At 32.9% G+C, this 21,868-nt stretch overlaps 1 protein-coding gene across 7 annotated transcripts in view; it reads left to right on the plus strand.

Moving 5' to 3' along the window:
* Positions 1–21,868, plus strand: part of Atg4c (autophagy related 4C cysteine peptidase) — a 93,580-nt gene that overhangs the window by 58,219 nt on the left and 13,493 nt on the right. For 6 of the 7 annotated variants that reach the window (XM_026408742.2, XM_026408739.2, XM_026408740.2 and 3 more), the window contains 3 exons: positions 614–692; positions 1,349–1,425; positions 8,164–8,283. In XM_026408742.2, the coding sequence (XP_026264527.1) occupies positions 614–692; positions 1,349–1,425; positions 8,164–8,283 (276 nt within the window). The remainder of the gene's footprint in view (positions 1–613; positions 693–1,348; positions 1,426–8,163; positions 8,284–21,868) is intronic. The other variant, XM_026408743.2, reaches the window with a different exon arrangement.

A 21,868-nucleotide genomic window follows, 5' to 3' on the forward strand; every position in this document is an offset into this window, starting at 1 on the left:
TTGAGGTATGCCTGATATTTTTTGATTAGTAAAATAAATTGACTTTGGATACAATAATTATTTTCCTTAAGTTGTTTTCATTAATTAGTCTTTATGTTTATTCTAAATGAAACAGCACAAAAAATGTGTCAAGTAAGTGAATGATTTGATTAGAAAAATGGTTTTCAGTTTGGGATTTGAAAACTCAGAAGCTTAATGAAAACAATCATGAGTTCTAAGAACTAGGTTTAGCATTTCAAAAAGTCTGATGCAATATTACATTGGTCACCATAATGCTGCCCCAGTAACTGGAAAGCTAAGTGTTGGGGCTTTGGCAGGAATTTTGTTGCTTTAATGGGGTAACATTATCTCTGTATCTGTTTCATAGTAGGAGTTTAATGCTGTTGAACAACATGCTGATCACAATATTTAATTTCTATTAATGTTGAGTGATTTAAAGAAAGGAGAAGGCAGTTTGGAAGAAAAGATTTCAGAACATGGGGCAAATGTAATAAAAGTGGTAACTAATTGGTGAAAAGTTTGGGAACTACTAGTATTGGTAAAACAAATTGAGTTGTTTTAAATAATTATCATTCGTCTCTTGACTAACTCTTGTTTTAATTTCTTTTGGCAGGGTGTTCTGAGCCTTGAATATTGTGTGGGTATTATTGGTGGCAAACCTAAACAGTCATATTACTTTGCTGGATTTCAAGGTTAGTGATTTTGTAAAATATATCTCTTCATTTTTTTTTAAGTCAGAAAGTTAATATGAGATCAGCTGGAAACAGTATAATTAACAGAGCAAAAGGAATACCTCATACATTCATCAGTCCTGCGGTAGCCACTCATCTGTCATTTGGCTCACAGTATAATTGGGTTCCGTAAAATGTATGCTTAATTTCTGTTATTGCATAAACAAGGCATAATTTATTGGTCTCACTGAACTTCAGAAGCCATAGCTGCCACGTTCTGGCAGTTGCTATTCACATATTTACTTTTTACCAGTCTTAGTAGTGCTAGTTGATGATAAAATGACAAGCAATATGTTCTTCCTGTCAGGACAGAGAAGTGCAATACATTTTTCATATGCAAACTGTAGAATATAATTGTGTGTTTGTGAAAGTAATTTTATCACCAAAAATTAAATGACAGTCTCATCACTTTATAAAAATTCTGCTTATACAAGCATATTTGATTATGCAAAAGTTAATCTATCCTATGCAAACCTATGTTTCAGTCAATGAATATCAGTCTGGCAAGCTGTTACTCCTAGAGTTTTTTTTCAGCTGTTCTACATAGAAATTGGATTGTAAGCAGTGTAATAATAAGGTGTTTTTTGAATTACTTGTCTTCTGTTTTGTCCTTGTAGATGACAGTTTGATTTACATGGATCCTCATTACTGCCAATCTTTTGTAGATGTCAGCATAAAGGATTTTCCTCTTGAGGTACTATACATCTAGAGATAGTATTGTTTTTTTATCATATGAAGCAAACTAATTATTTAGAAATGTGCAAGATAGCTATGCTGTATTACAATTACAAGTTAATTTTGCCTTCTTATAAAATTATTGTCAATACAGTGGTCAAAGGTTAAATGCTTCGTTGCTGAATTTTAATTTAAAATATACTACCTTCTTCATTTATCTTTGTCTTTAACTTGTTAGATACCCAGTCTTACTAAAATAAATGATCAAGCCTCTCAGTAATTTTGTAGAAAGACAGCTAAACTGTACTGAAGAATTTAAAATGCGTTAGGTATGTTTTGCAAAAAGAAGAAGAAAAGAAGAAAAAGAGAAGGTGAAAGACTTGAGGTAAAGTGACAAAATAAGATTATCCACTAAATTATTTAATTATTATTTACTAGTCTTAAACCTTAACCTCTAGTTTAGGAGTTTTTAGGGGCTTAGTTGGAATCTAATATTTATTTGTTTTAGCTTATATTTTGTACCTTTTTTCCTCTTAAATTGGTCATTTTATGATCCATGTTTTAATTGAGAAAATTTTGAGAGTTCTTAAGTGTTTTCCCAGTAAATAGTTCTACAGACTAAAATAATTTTTTTAGAATATGATAATTTTAATCAATTCAACAGCATGGGTCACTAATACATGAGGACTTGGCAAGTTGGAAATGTGGTTAAGTTTTTTGTTTTAGTAATAACTTTCTAGCTAATATTAATACTTACTAGTATTTAAGGGGTAGATTATGAAAATAAACTGCAAGATATAATCTGGTTTAGAAAGAAACATTATGATATAATGTCACAGCCTTTGTAAATTATTTCCTCAACTAAAATATAAGCATCTTGAGGCCAGAGATCAGGTTTTCTTTTTTTCATTGTTAGCAACTTGCATGTAAACTTTAGATATTTGCTAGTTAGTTGATTTAATTGAGGTGAGACACCACAGAATTGTGCTATATGAACCATATCATTATTCTCTCTCTCTTTGCATTGTGGTCTTGAGGCACTGATTCTTATATCTAAGTTATATTTACATTTATCTGTACCAAACTGATAGTAGATATTTGAGATTCAGATGGAAAATTGTTCATAGCATTTTAGTATTACTTAAAATAGGCAAATTAAAAGATTATGGGTCTTGATAATTTTTGCCAATAGAGAGTGAGACACTATCTAATATTTTGAGAGGTTCTGCAAAGGGACCAGGTTAGTGAATATACTGATTATGTCTAAGCAATTAAGATTAGAAAGGTTGGAGTTCATTATGGGGAGTCTGGCAACTGTCTAGGAGTGAGTCAGATTAATAAAAGCTTGAAATAGGATAGTGGTAGTAAAAATTGAAAGAATTGATTTAAAGATTTTACTTTGATATGTCAAGAGCTTTGTAATGTTTTGAACAACCAATAAAAAAAAAGAAAAAAAATTTTACTTTGATGAAATTAAGTACATTAAAGTCAGAAGAACTTATTCCTTATACACTGGAACACTAATATAGTTGATTTGATGTTATATTTTTGAGTTTCTGGAAGACTGTCTGAACCTGTATGAGTAATTCCTATTAAAAGTTTTTTACTTTTCTCTAGTGCACAGATTTATCTTAGATTGTGTAATTAAAAGCATCATTTATTTTCCCACAAGAATATAAAAATCTTAGCAAGTCTATCTTTTTCCAGGAATGAAATTGTACTTTCTGCTTTTTGTCACATTTTAAGTTTACAATGTTCCAAGTAACTACCTATATTATTAAGTACCTTATATTGCTAATCATCCTTGCTTTGGTCTATTGGTTGTATGTGTATATGCTATTGAAATTTTGCAACTGATGTTATAAAGTTATAGTAGTAGAAGTAGTACTTTTCTAAGATTGAACCCAATGATGCTCTGCCACGGAGCTACATTCCCAGCCCTTTTCATTTTTTTTTTTTTTTTTTGAGATAAGTTCTCACTAAATTGCTTAGCATCTCACTAAGTAGTTGAGACTGGCTTTGAACTTTGAACTTAAGATCCTCCTGTGTTGATGAGATTACAGGTGTGTGCCACCTTGCCTGGCTTCATACTTCAGTTATTAAAATCATTTTTGTGGGCAACACTTTTTAAAATCAATACTTCTTGTGTTCAATAGATGAAGAGATTCCTTTTTTGATATTCTCTCCAATTCCATGTAATAATTGCTTATAGTCCTGGTATTTTAAATGAGTGCCTTAAATTCAGTAATATTGTGAAAATTTCAGTAGAATGGAAACAGAATATAAGATTGAAAAAGATATTTAAATAGATTATACCTTTTGTTATTATTCTTATGGTATTGAATTCCTACATTTCTAGAGTTGAATTTTTAATCATTTTTTAAAATATTTTATTTACATTTTAGTTTTCGGCAGACACAACATCTTTGTTTGTGTGTGGTGCTAAGGATCGAACCCGGGCCTCACCCATGCCAGGGGAGCGCGCTACCGCTTAAGCCACATCCCCAGCCCCCTGAACTTTTAATCATTTGAAACCACATGAGATAACTCATTTCTTTCTGTTTTACTTATCATTTGTTGAACTCTTTCTGGGTGTAAAATTTTCTGTGAACTCTCTTCTTCTGTATAACTCCAAATGCTTTGATTATATATATTTCTACTGAATTTTTAATTCTTGAAATGCAGCCTTATAGAATATATTAGTATATACTATTGAGTTAATATATACTTTAGAGCTTCTATACTACCTGTTAAGAAACTCTTCCTTGAGTATCTTCAAAATACATGGAGGTCATGTTTAGATTCTGAGCCCAGTAGGGAGGATATGGCAGAGATATTATATTCTTGGTCAGCACTGAGGAATGGGACACACAGTTCAGTGTGAGGGTACATTTTAATATGTAAACTCACACTCTATAATTTTTATACAGATAATGGAGTTCAAAAAAGCAGCATTAACAACCTTAAAAAAGTCATGAAAGGATAACTTGAAATTATAGAAAAGTGGAAAGAAGTCAGATGGGCTTTAGCAGTGAGGGTAGTTGAATTGTGGATTTCCATTGTCAGTGGTTTGGATAGGGCGGAGTTTCAGTTGTTGGAGTGGAAGGACTAGTGGATGGATATATATATATATATATATATATATATATATGAATGATGTGTATGTGTGCATCAATGTATTTACATATACACATACAGTATATTTATCATATAACTGCTATGTATGTAGATGCATTTATATATAATATACATTTATAAATACATAGATACATATACAAATATATAAATGTAACACATTTATATATACATATATGTGTATATACATATGCATGTGTGTGTGTGTGTGTGTGTATGTATATATATAAAACCAACTTTTGTAAACAGGGAATATTGGTTCATATTTTCTTTTTTTAATATTTATATTTTAGTTGTAGGTGGACACAATATCTTTATTTCATTTTTATGTGATGCTGAGGATTGAACCCAGTGCCTCATGTGTACTAGGTGGGCATGCTTGGGCATGCTACCACTGACCCACAACCCTAGCCCCTGGTTTATATTTTCTTATGTATATTTTTAGTTGTAGATGGACACAATATCTTTATTGGTAACAGAATATAAGATTGAAAAAGATATTTAAATAGATTATATCCTTTGTTATTATTCTTAACAGTATTTATTTTTATGTGGTGCTGGGGATCAAACCCAATGCCTCACACTTGCTAGGCAAGCGCTCTACCACTGAGCCACAACCACAGCCTGGTTCATATTTTTAATGCATGTTTTCAGAATGACAATTTCTAATTCTTACAAATAACCGAAGTTTTCTTACCTTGTTTAAAAAGTAAGAAAAGCCCTATTAATAGATAGGCTACGCTGTTCTGATTCCTGAGTCCTCAATTCCAAGTACCAGATTTTAGGAGGTTCATATGGTGGTGACTATTTTAATCTTTCTAGTAATCTTAGAAATAGTGGCATGAAAGTCACTAGGTAGATGAATAAGTGAATTTGTCAGTGAAGATATACACTGTAAGCCACACATGGGAATTACAGTTGGTAGAAGTTACTTTTTAGAAAGGGTGTTCTCAGACTACCTTAAAAAGCTTCATCTAAATTTCCAAAATAGCATTCTTATACCTAAAAATATTCATTTTAATATTATTTATATGTTTAGGTATTAAAATCTACTATTCCAAATAATAAACTTACAACTGCTTGGCATTTAAGTAGGTGCCTATTAACTATTTTTTGAGGCAATGAATAGTGTGTTAAAAAACAAAATAAATGGGAATTGACTTCTTCCTGACCATTTTGCCCCCAAGAAATGCATTGTATTATCATGGAAGCATAAGTAATGAACATTCCCTAAAATGTGTTTGTGAGGCAGAAGCAGCTGTTCTTATCAAACCTCATAATAAAAAGAAATCATAAGTGCATAGCTTAAAGAATTACCACAAAGTGAACATAGCCTTGTGTACATTGCCACTTAGGAAAATACTTTGAAATTCTAACCTTTATTTTTTGCAATTAACAAAAATGGTTCTGAATTATAAGTTAATATTGGTTTGACTTCATAATCTTGGATAAACAGAACAATATAATTTTAAGTGACATAAAATGCCTCTCTATAATGAGTCCTAAAACTCATGTAGTTACATCCAGTAGTAATTTCAGCTTTCAGATTTATGTCTGTGCTTTTGTGAATAATTTTTAAAAGTTCTTTGTAGGTTTCAAAGTAACCATAGATAATAATTTAGTGTTTGTCATAATTATCTATTATGATTGAAATAATACAGTAAAATATAAGTGAGCTTATTTTAGTTAGTGTTACTGGTTCCTACATGAAAACTTATTGGTGCTTTAGTATAGAACAGCCTAATAGATGAATTAAAAAACATTGTTGAACCTTGTATACACTTTTTGGGCAAACTAAAGAAACATTCCTAGTTGCTGGCTTTGCAATCAGCTTCGCAAATGGCTATTTTTAGACATGTTGTATGTAGAATGATTTCTTGTGAGTATGATTTAGAAATGTGTCTTATATCCTAACATAGTCCTGTGATTTGTTAAGTAACAGGCTTACTTAGCTTTTTTTGTGCCTTTCCAGATCTGTTTTAAATATCTATTTACAAATAGAATGAGTGAAATATTAAGAATAGTCCAATAAGATAATACTTGTGTTGACTTGTACCCTGGAGGTTCTAGTTTAGGTAGGTTGGATCTCACTATGTAAAGTAAGTGTTAGTTAAGCATTTTGTTGAAGTCAGAGTTTTGAAAAACTAATTTCATCTATATTTACTGAAGTATTTATTGTTGGATTTGAATCTAATATACATTTGAACTATTTTTAAGGGAAAAATCAGTCAAATGTATGCATTTTGCATCTTCCCTGGTGCTAATATGTCACAGTAATTGGATGACTAGGATGTAGGGAGACAGAAAAGTGTAATTTTGATTTACTATGAATATAACAAATGAGATAGCCTATACTTTTGTACATTTTAATAGTTTCAAGTTAAAATCCCTTAGTTTTAAGGCATTGAATGTAGGGAAATATTAAGTTTATGAGTTCAAATCCAGCTGAGATTATTTCCTAATTTAAAAATATAAAATACACAGTGGAGAATTTCCTACATTTGTCTTCAATCTGCAGTTCCTTAAACTTGTTAAATTTTTGTATGATCTATAGAGTCCATGCAAATATCAACAAATATTAATATATATAGTATTATATCCTTCTAATTTTACATGGACTTTAAAAAAATACTTAACAGAAAAGCACTTGGAAGCATGATTTTTAAGAATGAGATACCCAAGCATTCATATATTAATTTATATATATATATATATATATATATATATATATATATATGTGTGTGTGTGTGTGTGTGTGTGTGTGTGTGTGTGTATCTGTATATAATGAAAAAATATATATATATATATAATATCTTAAACATAGTACCAAAAGTATGGTGGTGAAGAACAAAAAGATTGCAATGATTAGCTCTATATTCAGCCCTTTTCCTACTATTGTATTCCTTAAAGATATTAAACTCATAAATAAACAAATCCTATTAGTGAGAGGAGAGAAACAAGGGCAGCCTGCCCAACCTGTTTACGACTGTGGTACTGAGACAACTTGAGAGAAGCAAACTAAGACAGACAAGAGGACTGGTGAAAAAGAGGGCAAGGAACATAACAAGGCAGTTTTCACAAAAGCAAATTGAAGAATATGCAGTTATGTACTGTGTCCATTGGTAAAACTCTTGTCAAGTTGTTTTCTTTTCATATCAATACAAGGTTTACATCAGTCTGCTTTTTATTTGCTTTAAAAGCCTGGATATTAAAAGGTTTGTAAGCATTAAACAAGGAATCTCTTACTAGACAGACTTAAGTTCAACTTCATAGAAATGGCTAACTGGATTCTAAACCTTGTACTAGCCCCTGATGTCACTCAGTGGCGCCATTTTTCTTCCCTTCTCCAAGTGTTAGAAAAGCATACCACCTTCTACACACTTCCTTTCTTTTGTATAATAATACTAATGTCACATAAGGTGTAGATTTGGTGAATTAAATATATACCATGTTGGCTCGTGTTTTACACTTTTGGGGAGTGGGAAAGACTAAAATACCATTTGAAAAATGTGTTTATAGTTTTGAGAAAAAGCTAGATAACGAAGCTTAACTAGCATTCTTGTATATACTTAAGTTCACCAAGTAAATATAAATTAATCCTAAAAAAGTTTTAAAATTACAGACATTCCACTGCCCTTCTCCCAAAAAGATGTCGTTTCGAAAAATGGATCCTAGCTGTACAATAGGATTTTACTGTCGAAATGTTAAGGACTTCGAACGAGCTTCTGAAGAAATAACTAAGGTACCTGCATTTAAAATATAATAACATTTATAAATGACTTGATTTTTATTAGAGACGGTCTGTTAGAAGACGGGAATCTTTAAATTATGATATTTTGTAAAACTTTAACCTTTAATGTTAATTTATTATTAAGAGTATTGTGAATCAGAAAATAAAACTATGTGAGGAGTCTGTGACCAGGTCAAAGTATTGATTGTTCCACTAGGTGGCACTGTTGAAATAAAAATCCTGCAAATTGTAGAAATGGGCAAGCAATTGGGTTATATTCTATTTGAAGAGGATTTAAAAGGGCAATCCCTTAGGGGCAGAAAAAAATTAATGAAGTATTTGATCAAGCCAAATTGTGCATTATTTCTTGTTAGTCCAAGTGCTTCTTTTATTTTTTTAAAGAGAAATGGTATTTTTGGATTCCTCAGAACTGCTTTATCAAATGAGCTGTGTTGTTACCTTCCAATAAGCTTGTCTAATCTGATTTATTCTACTTGCTGAATCTTTGAAACAGGTTTATTTAACTTTTTTCTCATTACCTTTAAACTTCTGCATGTTTTTGGTGTTTGAGTACTGTTAAAACACGTAGAGAGCTTTAATCCATGTCTATATTTCCTACTAGAAAATAAAAAAGATTATTTATTTAAGAAGTAAGTGTAACTGGACAGGTCTCTTTCTTAGCACCAGTAGTTATAGATTATCCTTTTATCTTACTTAAAGCCAGTACTAGAAGCATTTTTAGTAATTCTTAACTTGGGCTCAGATATAGTAGTAATTTATTACTCTTTTGCTTACAGTTAATTTTATTTGGAAAAATGGACATAATAGGTTGAAATTTTATTTTCACAATATAAAAATAGAATAATAATAAGTTGAAGTTTTATTTTCAAAATATAAAAATGGAATAAAAAGGTTAAGTAAAGAATCTTTTTAAAGATTAGGTTTAGTTTGCTTGACCTGCCATGTGAAAAAGGAAATTTAACAGGAATATGACAAAAATAAATGAGGAGAGGAGAAAATTAGATATGGGAGAACCTTTCCCTATTATTAATTTCTCACAGTTGTTGTCTTTTTATTCTTCCTTTCAACATGAAGGCCTCGGTGAACAGAACAAAATATATATTTTCCATTTCCTTCTCCTTTATTACTTGAAATTAGTGTTTACACTTGTATATTTTAGTCTGATAGTTCTTTGTCTTTGTAAAGTGTCACAAATCCAGATGATATTGTGATGTACATTAATGTTGATGAACATTTCCATTAAAAAGTCCCATTTGTCTATTTTCATGAATTTATTTTCTATTTACAATAAGATAAATGTGTTTAAAATAACAGAGCAGGCTACTCCTAGAATAGAAGCAAACCAAATTATTATGACCAAATTCTCAAAAATTTACAAGTGAGTTGTATATTGATCTATTCTAATTAACAACAGATAGTTATTATAGTTTTTACACTGGAAAAATTATAAATTATTATTCTTGATCATCAAAGTAATATGCACTATTAAGGCAAAGAGTAACAATGTTGAAATGTCTTTTGAAAGCACTGAGAATTTTGTAAGAATCAATGAACTTTGCAGTTCTATAAGAACTTTTTTAGCAATATCCAGGACTCACTTTGTCAATTAATAATTTGGTCAATTACTTTTGCTTGGGTAGTTGTAAGTTGTTTTTCTTTTTTTCTAAAAACTGAATTTGCCATTTTCAGTTTAACTATTTTATTTTCTTCTCTTGAAAATTAAAACAATTTAAAAAATACTTCTTTTTTTTCTTTTTTTTGTTTTAATTAGTTACACACGACAGTACAATGATCTTGACATATCATACATTTGAATCAGATGGGATATAATTTCTCATTTTTCTGAGTGTACAGGTTGCAGAATTACATTGGTCATGCAGTCACGTATATACCCACAGCAATAATAAAAATACTTGTTTCTATGTAGGCTGTATTTTCAGCTTTCTCACTTTGAAAATGAAGCTAGGTAGTCCAGAGTCTCATGTTTAATTTGTAATGCCCAATAAATGAATATTCTAATAATTCTTTATGCTGTGTAATATTTAAAGTATTAACATAAAATTGTTAAACAAATTCAGTGTTTAACAGAGTTCAGTCCATCAAGTATCTGATTAACTATTATATAAAATGACCAAGATATTATTCTCACTTTTGAACAAGATATAAGACTTCTGCCCTCAAGTAACATTTATGCTTGAGGAGGGGGAATAAGACAAGTACACATATATTACAGTGAAATGATAAGCATCTGTACGGAAGTAGAAATGAATTGATGGGGGAAGGAAGAGTGTTGAAATGAGAAAGATGTCACATTCAAATTAAAAGTACTTTATTGTGATGGTGATATTTAAGATGAACCTTAAAGTATAGGCTTAATTTTCATTGACTTGGTGAGAGGGAGGGAGTGCTTCAAGCTGAGATACTAATAAAAGTAAAGATACAGGTAAAGAGTGTAAAGTTTATCTAAACAATGGTGAATAATCCAATTTGTTAGTTGTCCAGTATATAAAAGGGGCAGGATTTCTTCTCACTATCTGAATCAGACCCCTATGTGTGGCCTGGGAGCCTCCATTTCTATCTAGCAAGCCTCCCAAGTATTCTTATATATTAAATTTGAGAACCACTGTGTAAGACAGAACAACCTGAAGTGTGACACTTTGATGTTCTTTTTAGGTGGCACTAGGACAAACATTTTAATACTTATGTATTTATAGTGATATTAGAAAATGTATCTTACATATTAAATATGATTTTTACTGGTTTTACAAGGCTATTTGAATTATATATGATGAAAAGAAAAATATTCATTAATCATACTACAGATGGCACATGTAGTAAAAATAGTAAAGACAATATGTAAACATCCAAGGTTTAGGAAACATTGCTATGGAAATAGAGAAGGATGAAGTTAAGAAAAGTATGTTGAAATAATATTATGAAGAAGTGTGAATGCCAGGCTAAAGAATTCTTTAATAATTAAATCTTTTCCCAGTCTTATTCTCTTTTTTTTTTCCTAGTGGTAACTACTATCCTGAGTTAGTTTATCATATGCATACTTTATATATATTATAAACAGCACATCTTTGCATGTTATTAAACTTTTCACCAGTGATATTTTTATATAAAAAGATAAAGCTGGGCACAGTGGTGCACACCTGTAATCCCAGCAGCTCGGGAAGCTGAGGCAGGAGGATTGTGAGTTCAAAGCCAATCTCAGCAACTTAGTGAGGCACTTAGCAACTCATTGAGACCCTGTCTCTAAATAAAATATTTAAAAGGGCGGGGATTTGGCTCAGTGATTAAACACCCCAGTTTAAACCCTGGTACCAAAAAAAGAAAAAAATCTTTCTATAACTTTTTCACTTAACAGTGACTTACAGATTGTTGATATCTATACATTTTGGCCTATCTTGCACTGTTGAATAGTGGTCAATTCTACAATGTACTATTTAAACTTTCTTTTGTTGATGGTCACCTAACTTGTTTCCCAGAAGCAAAAATGACTTATTTAATTTTTAAATTACAAATAATATTTTAAAGAATATTCATGCACATGCATATCTAACACTTTAACTAGGATTACATTAGATACACATTAGATACATTAGACATTGCTAGATATGTGTATTTTGGGGTTTGCTAGATATTGTCGGATACTCTCCAAAGTGATCATAAGAAGCACTGCTGAGAATTTTCAGTGCTTCACACCCTTACCAACACTTGATATTGTCAGACTCTAAAGATTTTAACCAATCTCATGGATAAAAATAAAATAGTATCTCTTTGTAGTTTTAATTTGCATTTCCTTGCTTGACAGTGAGGTTGAATATCTTACTAAAGTTTATGGGCCCATTTGGTTCCTCTTTTATGAATTTCCTATTCATTTTCTTTCTCTCTTTTTCTATAGGACTGTTTAACTCAAAGAAAATCTTTATAATTTTGGATACTAAAACTTAGTTAACTCCATGTGTTGCAAATATATTCTTCTAGGCTACCATTTTTACTTGTTAATGTTTCTTTCATTTTAATGTAGTCAAATCAGTAAATCTTTTCCTTTATGTTTTTTGGATTTAGTATGAAAGAAATTTTAATAACCAAAAATCACAAATATACTCTCCTACATTCCCTCCAGAAGTTTTATGTTTTACATTGAGAACTCATATATTTTGATATAGGTACCTTCTACCTACCTCCTACCCACCAACACACGTGTGAATTTCATTTACAGCATGGATAAATAGTTATTTCAGCATCATTTACCAAAAAAGTCCAACTTTTCTTCGTTGATTTGTTATACCTTCTTTAAGCACCTTGACTAGATAGAACAGAAGCTGTGAGTTTGAAGAGAAAGGGATTGGTTTGAAAATCAGCAAGATCAAGCTACCACTTGGACTTGGGATCAAAGGAAAAGGAGAGCTCGGAAAGTCTGTTTTACATCTTGGTGACTAGGAGAAAAATGAATAGTTCATTAATTCAGCAAATATTTAAGTGCTTTCACCCCCACCATTCCACCAAAACTACTCTTCAAGGTCACTGGTAACCCCCCCGTTGGTCAAGTCTTAGTTTTCATCTTACTTGTTCTAATGGAAGCATTTAGCATACCTGAACACCTCCTTCACCTTCATATACCTTCTTTAGTTGGTTTTCAGAGCCTCAGCTGCCTTGGTTTTCCTTAATGAGTTGCTGCTTCTTGCATCTTCTTGGGCTGTTCCCTCATCTCTTAAAGTTGGGTGAAAGTATACCATGGCCTAGTGTTTAGTTCCTAGTCTTTAGTTCTCATACCTTCTTTAGCATGGTGATCTCATCCAGTTACATAGCTTTAAATGTCAATTTGAAGAAAATCTTTATAATTTTGGATACTATGGGCTAGGGATGTGGTTCAAGCAGTAGCACGCTTGCCTGACATGTGTGCGGCCGGGTTCAATCCTCAGCACCACATACAAACAAAGATGTGTCCGCCGATAACTAAAAAATAAATATTAAAATTCTCTCTCTCTCTCTCTCTCTCTCTCTCTCTCTCTCTCTCCTCTCCCTCTCCCTCTCCCTCTCTCTCTCTCTCTCTCTCTCTCTCTCTCTCTCTCTCCCCCTCCCTCCCTCCCTCCCTCCCTCCCTCCCTCCCCCCCTTTCTCTCACTCTCTCTTTAAAAAAATAATTTTGGATACTAAAACTGAGTTAACTCCATGTGTTGCAAATATATTTAAAATTAAATAAGTCAACTAAAACCAAGCTCTTATCTTTACCCCAAACCTCTTTTCCAAATTATGTATGTCCAGCTATCATTCAACATCCCTTGCATGTCTGATTTACCTATCCAAAAGTAAGTTCCTGGTCTTCCTTTTCTGCTTCTAGTTTTCCTTATCTCATTTGAAGAAAAATCTGTCTTATCTGTTTAGGCAAAAAGTCTTGGCATTACCTCCTTCCTATCTCTCACATTCCATAACCAATTATATGATCAAAATATATCTAGACTCAAGACTACTTTTCACCATCTCTATTGCTGCTATCCTGGTCTCAGACACCATCCTTAATAGTCCTCTTACTAATGTCCAGGACTTACTTCCTGCCCCATCCTATTTTCAATTCAATAGTCCCCTCCCCATGTTATCCTTTTAAAACATAAATCAAAGCACTGATATATCCTAGAGCATCTACAATGGTGCCCAGCCCATAGTAAGTGTTCACTTTAGACAGTGATTTCTAGAGCTGGATATGCTGTGGTGGCAAGATAGTTATGACTCCTGGATTTATGAACTTTGTGGCATAGAGGAGAAGAGAACATTAAACATGCAACTGTATAACAAAAATCAAAAGCTCCATGAAGAAAAAAAAATACAGTGTTAAAAGAAAGAAAATGGAGACTTAATTTAAAAGTACAAAAGCATTTCAGAGTGTTTATTCATTACGTATCATTAAGGATTTTAACTGGTCCATGAAACCTGCCACACATCGAGTAAGAAATCACCAAGAGAAGACTGAATGTTCTTCTAAATATTATGGGCCTAATTAACACAGTTTCATGACCTGCTTTCAGAATGCCTGAATGCCTTGAATCCGGAACAGGTAAAGTGAGCCTTTCTTTAGCATGGTGATCTTAGCACATTTCAGGTAGAGTTATTAATAGATTTTTATCTCACTGAAATGGTCACCTTTGGAATCTCTGTGGACAAGAGGAAAATCATCCAATTGAGGGAAGAATCAAGGGAAGTTGAATTTGATCAGGTGAATATGATGAAGTCTGATTTCCTGCAAGTGTTTTCAGAGTAACCGATGTTCCTGTCTTATGCCTTTAGGAACTCTGTGGAATAGTTCTATTTAACCTTGTTTCTAATCTGTTAGTTTCATTTGTTTTCTTTCTCCCCCACCCCTGTCCCTCCCTCCCTCCCTCCCTCCCTCCCTCCCTTCCTATCCCTCCCTTGTGTCTTTATGCCCTTTTTTCCTTCCTTCATGGTTTTTGGTTGTTGTTTTGTCTTTGTTTTTGGTACTGGGGATTGAACCCAGTGTGCATTGAGCTACATCCCTAGTCCTTTTTACTTTTTATTTTGAGACAGGGTTCCACCAAATTGCTGAGGCTGGCTTCAAAACCACGATCTTCCTGAATCAGTCTCCCTGAGTAACTGGAATTAGAGCTGTGCACCACCATGCCTGTTTCCTACATGTTTTTTAAGTTACTGAAAGAAAGGGGATAAAAGTCTCCAATTGTGATTATGGAGTTGTCAGTTTCTCCTGTTCTGGCCCTTTGTTTGATATATTTTGAGGCTATATTATTGGTCACATACAAATTTAGAATTGTTAGTCCTTCCTGTTGCTTTGAATCATTTTACAATCATTATGTCCCTCTATTTCTAATAATTTCTTGCATTTAAATTGTTTTTGTGCTTTGTTGTCAACAATTTGAATCCTGTAGGATTAAAATTTCTTGCATTTATTTAATAGTCACCTTACCCTTTCTGATGCCCTTTATTCCTTTCTTTATTATGCTGCTTTCTTCTCAGATCATTTTGCTTCTCTCTGAAGACCTTTCATTATTATTTCTTTTTTTCTTCATTATTATTTCTTTTAGTGCTTTTTGCTGGTGAAAAATTCTCTCAGTTTTTGCTTGTTTGACTATATCTTTATTTTGCTTTCATTAAAATATTGAAACAATTGCAAATGTACAGAAAAGTTGAAAATGTAATACAAATAATTCTTTACTGTACTATTTGAGAGTTAGTTAATACCTGGTGTCCAGTTATCTATCAAAATCAGGAAAGTCACATAGTACATTTCTACCCCTCAAAAACTATACAAGCTTCACCACTTATCCTGGTAATGCTCTATGTAGCAAAATAATCCAGTTCAGAATATGTTGCATTTATATATCTTGAGTCTCCTTTAATCTAGATCAGTTTCTTTTCTTTCTTGACTTTTATGTGACCTTGATTTTTTCTGAGAAAACAGGACACTTTTTTAAAAAATAGGACACTTGAAAATTTTGTAGATTGTTTCCTTGGTTTGGGTTTATCTGATATTTTCTCATGAATTTCAGGTTCTACATTTTTTGTGTATCACAGAGGGGAATGCTGTATTCTTCTCATTGCATTCCTTGATTGGCACTTGATTTTGATTTGTCTTTTTATTGGTGAAGTTAACTTTAATCACTTGATTAAGGTGATTTCTACCAAGTTCCAGTCAGCTTTCAGTGTATTTAGTATTTAGTAGCCAGAGAGACTCCCTGCGTCCTGGATTGGATGCCTCCTTTGCCCAGGCAAAAGCCCATCTAGTGGCTTAGAATGAATTATATGGGGAGAAAAGGGAAGAGGAGAGCCTGCTTTTAGTATTTATTATGGTTTAGATCTAGAGTGTCTTCCAAAGGCTCATGTGTGAATGGTTGGTCCCCAGTGCAGCAGTGTTCAGAAGTGGGACTCTTAGGTAGTGATTGGATCACGAGCTCTAACCTTATCAATGGATTAATCTGTGGATGGATTCATAGTTGAAGGGACTATTATGAGGTGATAGAAACTGTAAGAGGTAAAACCTAGTTGAAGGGAATGAATCCTTGGGGACTGTATCTTGTTCCTAGTTTCTTCCTTCCCCATCCCTCCCTGTCTGCTTCCTGGCCATCATAAGGTGAGCAGCTCTTTTCCACCAAACCTTCTCTACTGTGATGCTGTGCCTTCCCACAGGCCTAGAGCAGTGGAACCAGCCAACCATAGACTGAAACTTCTGGGACCAAAAAGTCATTCCTTAGTTGAATTTCTCAGGTATTTTGTCATAGCAGTCACTGACTAACACAGTATTGCAGGATATTTTCACTAGATTTAGAGTTCCATGTTGGCAATTGTTTTCTTTCAGTACCTTAAAGATATTTTTTCCCATTGTCTTCTTTCCTGTATCATTTCTTAATCTATTTCATCTCTTTCAGATTTTTACTTCTCGAGACTTACTTGTCTTGATAGCTCTCAGATGCTTATCAACAATCATTTATCTACCCCTTTCTAATGGTTGTTCTTGGTGGTAGGGTTAACTCTATCTTGACCTTCCTAATAAATATATTTATAAAAATACTTGTTTAGGTATTTCCTTTAAGCTATAATATGAGACTATTAAATAAAAAGACCCATTTCTAAATTATAATATAAAAATTAGTTATATTTCTATATTTTATTAGAATTTTACTTCATGAGAACTATTTATAGAAAGGAATATGTATATTTTATTTTATATACATACAAATAAAATTTGACATTAAAGTGAATTATAAAAGTACTAAAGTAAAATAAAACAAATGAGCAGAATTCGATTATTGTATAAAAACTTATACAACTGATTTTCTGGATGTTCATCTCCCAAACTGGATCGATCCCCTTTCTCCATCTCGTACTTCTTGTCTGATGCATCAGCAAATCCTATCATCTTACCTTCAAAATACATTACTACATCTTCCTTGGGATTATTGCAATAGCTTCCTTATTGCTCCTGCACTACCCACAGTCTGTTATCAACACAGCCACCAGAACAACTCTGTTTAGAATGTAACTAAGATTGCATTAATAATTTTTATTCAGAATCTTACAGTAGCTTTCTAATTCATTCAGAATAAAAGTCCATACCCTTATAAATTCTTAAGGGATTAAGGGAATCTAAATGGAATTTTTCCCCCACCCCATTAACTCTTTGACCTTATCTCCTATGACTCTCCTGCCAGCTCCCAGGTTCAGACACACTAGTCTCCTTGGAAATGATAGGTGTCCTCTGTTTCTAGGAATGTGTTTCCTTCCTACAGACATTCACTTCTTTCAGGTCTTTAGTCAAGGGACACCTTCCTAGTCCTCCCCTGGCCATCCTTTGTATATTTGTAGTTTACCTTCGTCCTTGTTTTGTTTTTCCCTTTAACACACATTACTATCATTCATTTAAATGTACACAAACACACATATATACATGTGTGTATATATTTTACTATATCATATATGCACACATTCTGTTATTTCACTAAAATGTAATCTTAACTAAGGCAAGAATTATTATTTTTTTATTGGTTGTTCAAAACATTACAAAGCTCATGACCTATCATCTTTCATACATTTGACTTAAGTGGGTTATGAACTCCCATTTTTACCCCAAATACAAATTGCAGAATCACATCGGTTATACAGTCACATTTTTACATAATGGCATATTAGTGACTGTTGTATTCTGCTACCTTTCCTATCCCCTACTATCCCCCCTCCCCTCCCCTCCCATCTTCCCTCTCTACCTCATCTGCTGTTGTTCAATTCTCTCCCTTGTTCCCCCCCTTTCCCCTCACAACCTCTTATATGTAATTTTGTATAACATTGAAGGTTTCCCACCATTTCCATACGTATTATTATTTTTAAAAGTCTATCTATTGTGTCCCAGGCTTCTTTACTTGAGAACAAAGTAATGAGTGATATGGAATTAAAATCAAAACACCATTAAACTTTACTTTCCCTCCAGCCAGTTCCCCCAAATACCCTGTTCCCATCTTAGTGGGTTTTTTTTTCTTTTTTAGATTTTTTTGTGTAGATGTACAGCATGCCTTTATTTTATTATTTTGTTTATTTATGCAGTGCTAAGGATTGAACCCAGTGCCTCATACATGTTAGGCAAGTGCTCTCCCACTAAGCTATAGCCCCGGCCCTCCAATCCCTTTCTTTTTGATTAAAGAACTTAATCCTATGGACTCTGGGTTCTCTTTCCCCGTCTTCTCTCCTTTCTTCTACCCAGATTCCTGGGAAGGGCAGGTGCCTCAGTTTTAAAGTACACACATTTTAAAAAGTAAAATTGCAATAAAAGGCTCATGTTGAAAATCAGGAGTACCTTGCCATGTTATTCCCTACTCCAAAGGATACCTCTTCAGAGATAGTCTATAATTTCTTAATTAATCCACTTTTGATATTGTTAGTATCCTCTTATAGTACTTGCAGGGATTTAGCTCTCTTTTTATATCCCTTCTCTTCATTTCTCCTTCCAGCCAGACTCCCAAGTATAGTTATAGCACAGACTCTAAATTGCTATTCACTGTTCACATCATGCCATAGTAATGTTACTGATTACACTAATTAGTTCACTAATCACATAATGTATTATGATTGCAGTTTTTTCCCTAATCTTCATTTTTCTTGGACTTAGCACTAACCTTTCCCCTTTTTTTATCTTTAAGTTTTCTCTGTACATATTTATTTTTTCCTAAACATCCAGTCTTATACAAATATCTAGCAGTAAATTATAACTAAGTACAAATGTAGGAGAATCATATCTTTTTGCCTTCCTTTCTTTCTTTTCTGGTGACTGACTTCTTCCTGTTTCTCTTCACTCCAGTCTTAACTGCTCTGTAGGTCTGGTACAGAATTGCAAGTTTGGAACTACCTAATGCTACTTTCCTATATTGGATCTCCTGTCTTCTTATCTTTAGTTTACTCCTTCTTTTGCAAAAGCATACTTTCTAGTACCTTCCTAAGAAAAGGATGTGGCTGCAGATATAGCTCAGTAGTAGAGCATGTGCCTGGCTTGTGGCAAGGTCCTGGTTCAGTCTCCAACATCACACACACACACACACACACACACACACACATACAGAAGAAAGGCATGAATTCCTCTTTTGTTTTCTTTATTCTTTCTTTCTGCAGCTCTTATTACACAATTGTTGGCCCTTCTTAATTGCTTTTCTAATTTTTCCCTATCTTCATATTTTTGTACTGGGAAATTTTCTTAACTCTTCTATTGTTCCTAAATTTCAGTTATAAATATATACTTTTAGGTGTTATTTGTACTTTTCTATTATTCCTTTTTCATAGTATTCTTTTTTGAGGATGTATTTTCTCATTTCCCTGAGGAAATTAATTATAGTAATTTTTTAGTTTTCTTCTGTTTTTTTTTTGTTTGTTTGTTTGTTTTGTTATGTTTCCTTCTAGATCATTGCTTTTTTTGTTGCTGCTGTTTTTGCTTTTTCTTAGAACCTTGTGGTTTTCCACTAGCTGCTTTTCTCATTAAAGACTGGTGATCTTCTGGGTCTTTTTGTATTCAAGAGTGGGGCACTAAGAAACTGAAGTATTAGCTCTGTGTGTTTGAACATGGCTTTTTAGCTGGTGACTTTAATACTAGGGTGATTATGTAGTGAGCTTGCCTTTTAATTGGGTCACCCCCACAGATGAATAAGTAGTGGTCTCTTCTCTCTCTCTATATATATATGTGTGTGTGTGTGTGTATTGCATTCTCAGAGAGAAGCTCTGCCATCTCCTGTTTATGGAATTTGTTACCTCTTGGATCTCCAGGAACAGAAAGTGAAGGATGCTTAGGGCCCTGCAGTTTAGTTTTTTAGACTGATGCTTATTTTTTACCTTCTGGAGTCATCACTGTGCCTAGTGTACTAAAGCCTATATCTTTTTTCAGTTTTCCCAAAGAATAAATCTTTATTTTCCTAGATGATGGATGGCTCAAGGGGAGTAAAGAAGAATATTGATTACAAGGTAGGACCTGGAAAATTTTTAATTACTTTCCTTGTTTTCATCTATATATTCATCTTTGCTATCCATGATGTCTTTCACCTTTTTGCGTTCTTCTTCTCCAAGTTCTGTGAGATGAACTTGTTTACTTTCCATAGATAACCTAACACAACTCCTTCCCCACTCACAAACTTAGATTATAGTTCCTATGCTCTGTGGTCTTGTAAATGATGTAGGTAGTTTTTTATCTCATATCCTCTTCTCTTTTTAAAGCCTGTATCAAATAAGATATTCTTTTTCAGTGATAAGCATATTACCTAAAAGTGCTGATGTTTGGGACCAGAAAGTTGCAAATAAAAATGTATTAGGAAATTACTCATTTATTTCTAGAATGGATGTCAGCGCAGGAAAAAAAGTACATATATTTTCTAGCTACAGAAAAAAATTTATATTATAGCCATTAAATCCTAGGGATCTTAAGAGATTTTTCAATCTAAAGCTAATATTTTTTTGAGTCCTCACCTTAGGTCAAGTACTGTTCTAAGTACATTATACACACACTTATATACATTAACTCAGTCTATACAAACCATCTGTGGTATGTACTGTTACATCCATTTTACAGATAAACAATTTTACATTTCAAACGGTTTAGTATTACAAAGATCACCACCAATACATGGTAGTGCTCAGATTCAGACCTCAAGCAGTAACTCATATGTTTTATAGTCTCTTAAATATACATTAATCCATAATACAGACAGTTTACTAATCTTTATTACAGTTTAGTCATGAACTAAGGATGTTATTTGAAAGTCATTTCAAATTTTTAGACAGACCCTTTTGTTAAAAAAAAAAAATCTTTCTTATACTGGGTTGGAATCAGCCTCTGTGTGACTTTTACTAGGTAGTCTCATAGAGAAAGAGAGTAAATTTGCCTCCTCTTCTAGGATAAACATTCTCATTTGCTCCAGTGAAACATGATTTTCCATGCCCACCATCACTTATTTTGGTAAATGTCTTTTTTTAAAAAAAAAAAAAGAAAGAAAGAGAGAGAGAGAGAGAGAGAGAGAATTTTTTAATATTTATATTTCAGTTTTCGATGGACACAACATCTTTATTTTATTTATATGTGGTGCTGAGGATCGAACCCAGCGCCCTGTGCATGCCAGGAGAGCGCGTTACTGCTTGAGCCCACATCCCCAGCCCAAATGTCTTTTTTTTAATGTAAATTTTAAAAATTTTATTTATTTTTTTAAATATTTTTTTTAGTTGGATACAATATCTGTATTTATTTTTATGTGTGCTGAGGATCGAACCCAGGGCCTTGCATGTGCTAGGGGAGCACTCTACCGCTGAGCCACAACCCTGGCCCAAATTTTTTAAAATTTATATATGACAGCTGAATGCATTACAATTCTTATTACATATATAGAGTACAATTTTTCATATCTCTGGTTGTATACATAGTATATTCACACCAATTTGTGTCTTCATACATGTATTTTGGATAACAATGATCATCACATTCCACCATCATTTATAACCCTATGTCCCCTATGTCCCCTCCCTTCCCCTTCAATCCCTTTGCCCTATCTAGAGTTCTTATATAGAGTTCATCTATTCCTCCC

The sequence above is a fragment of the Urocitellus parryii genome, chromosome 11 (assembly GCF_045843805.1).
Source record: "Urocitellus parryii isolate mUroPar1 chromosome 11, mUroPar1.hap1, whole genome shotgun sequence".
NCBI classification, from domain to species: Eukaryota; Metazoa; Chordata; class Mammalia; order Rodentia; family Sciuridae; genus Urocitellus; species Urocitellus parryii.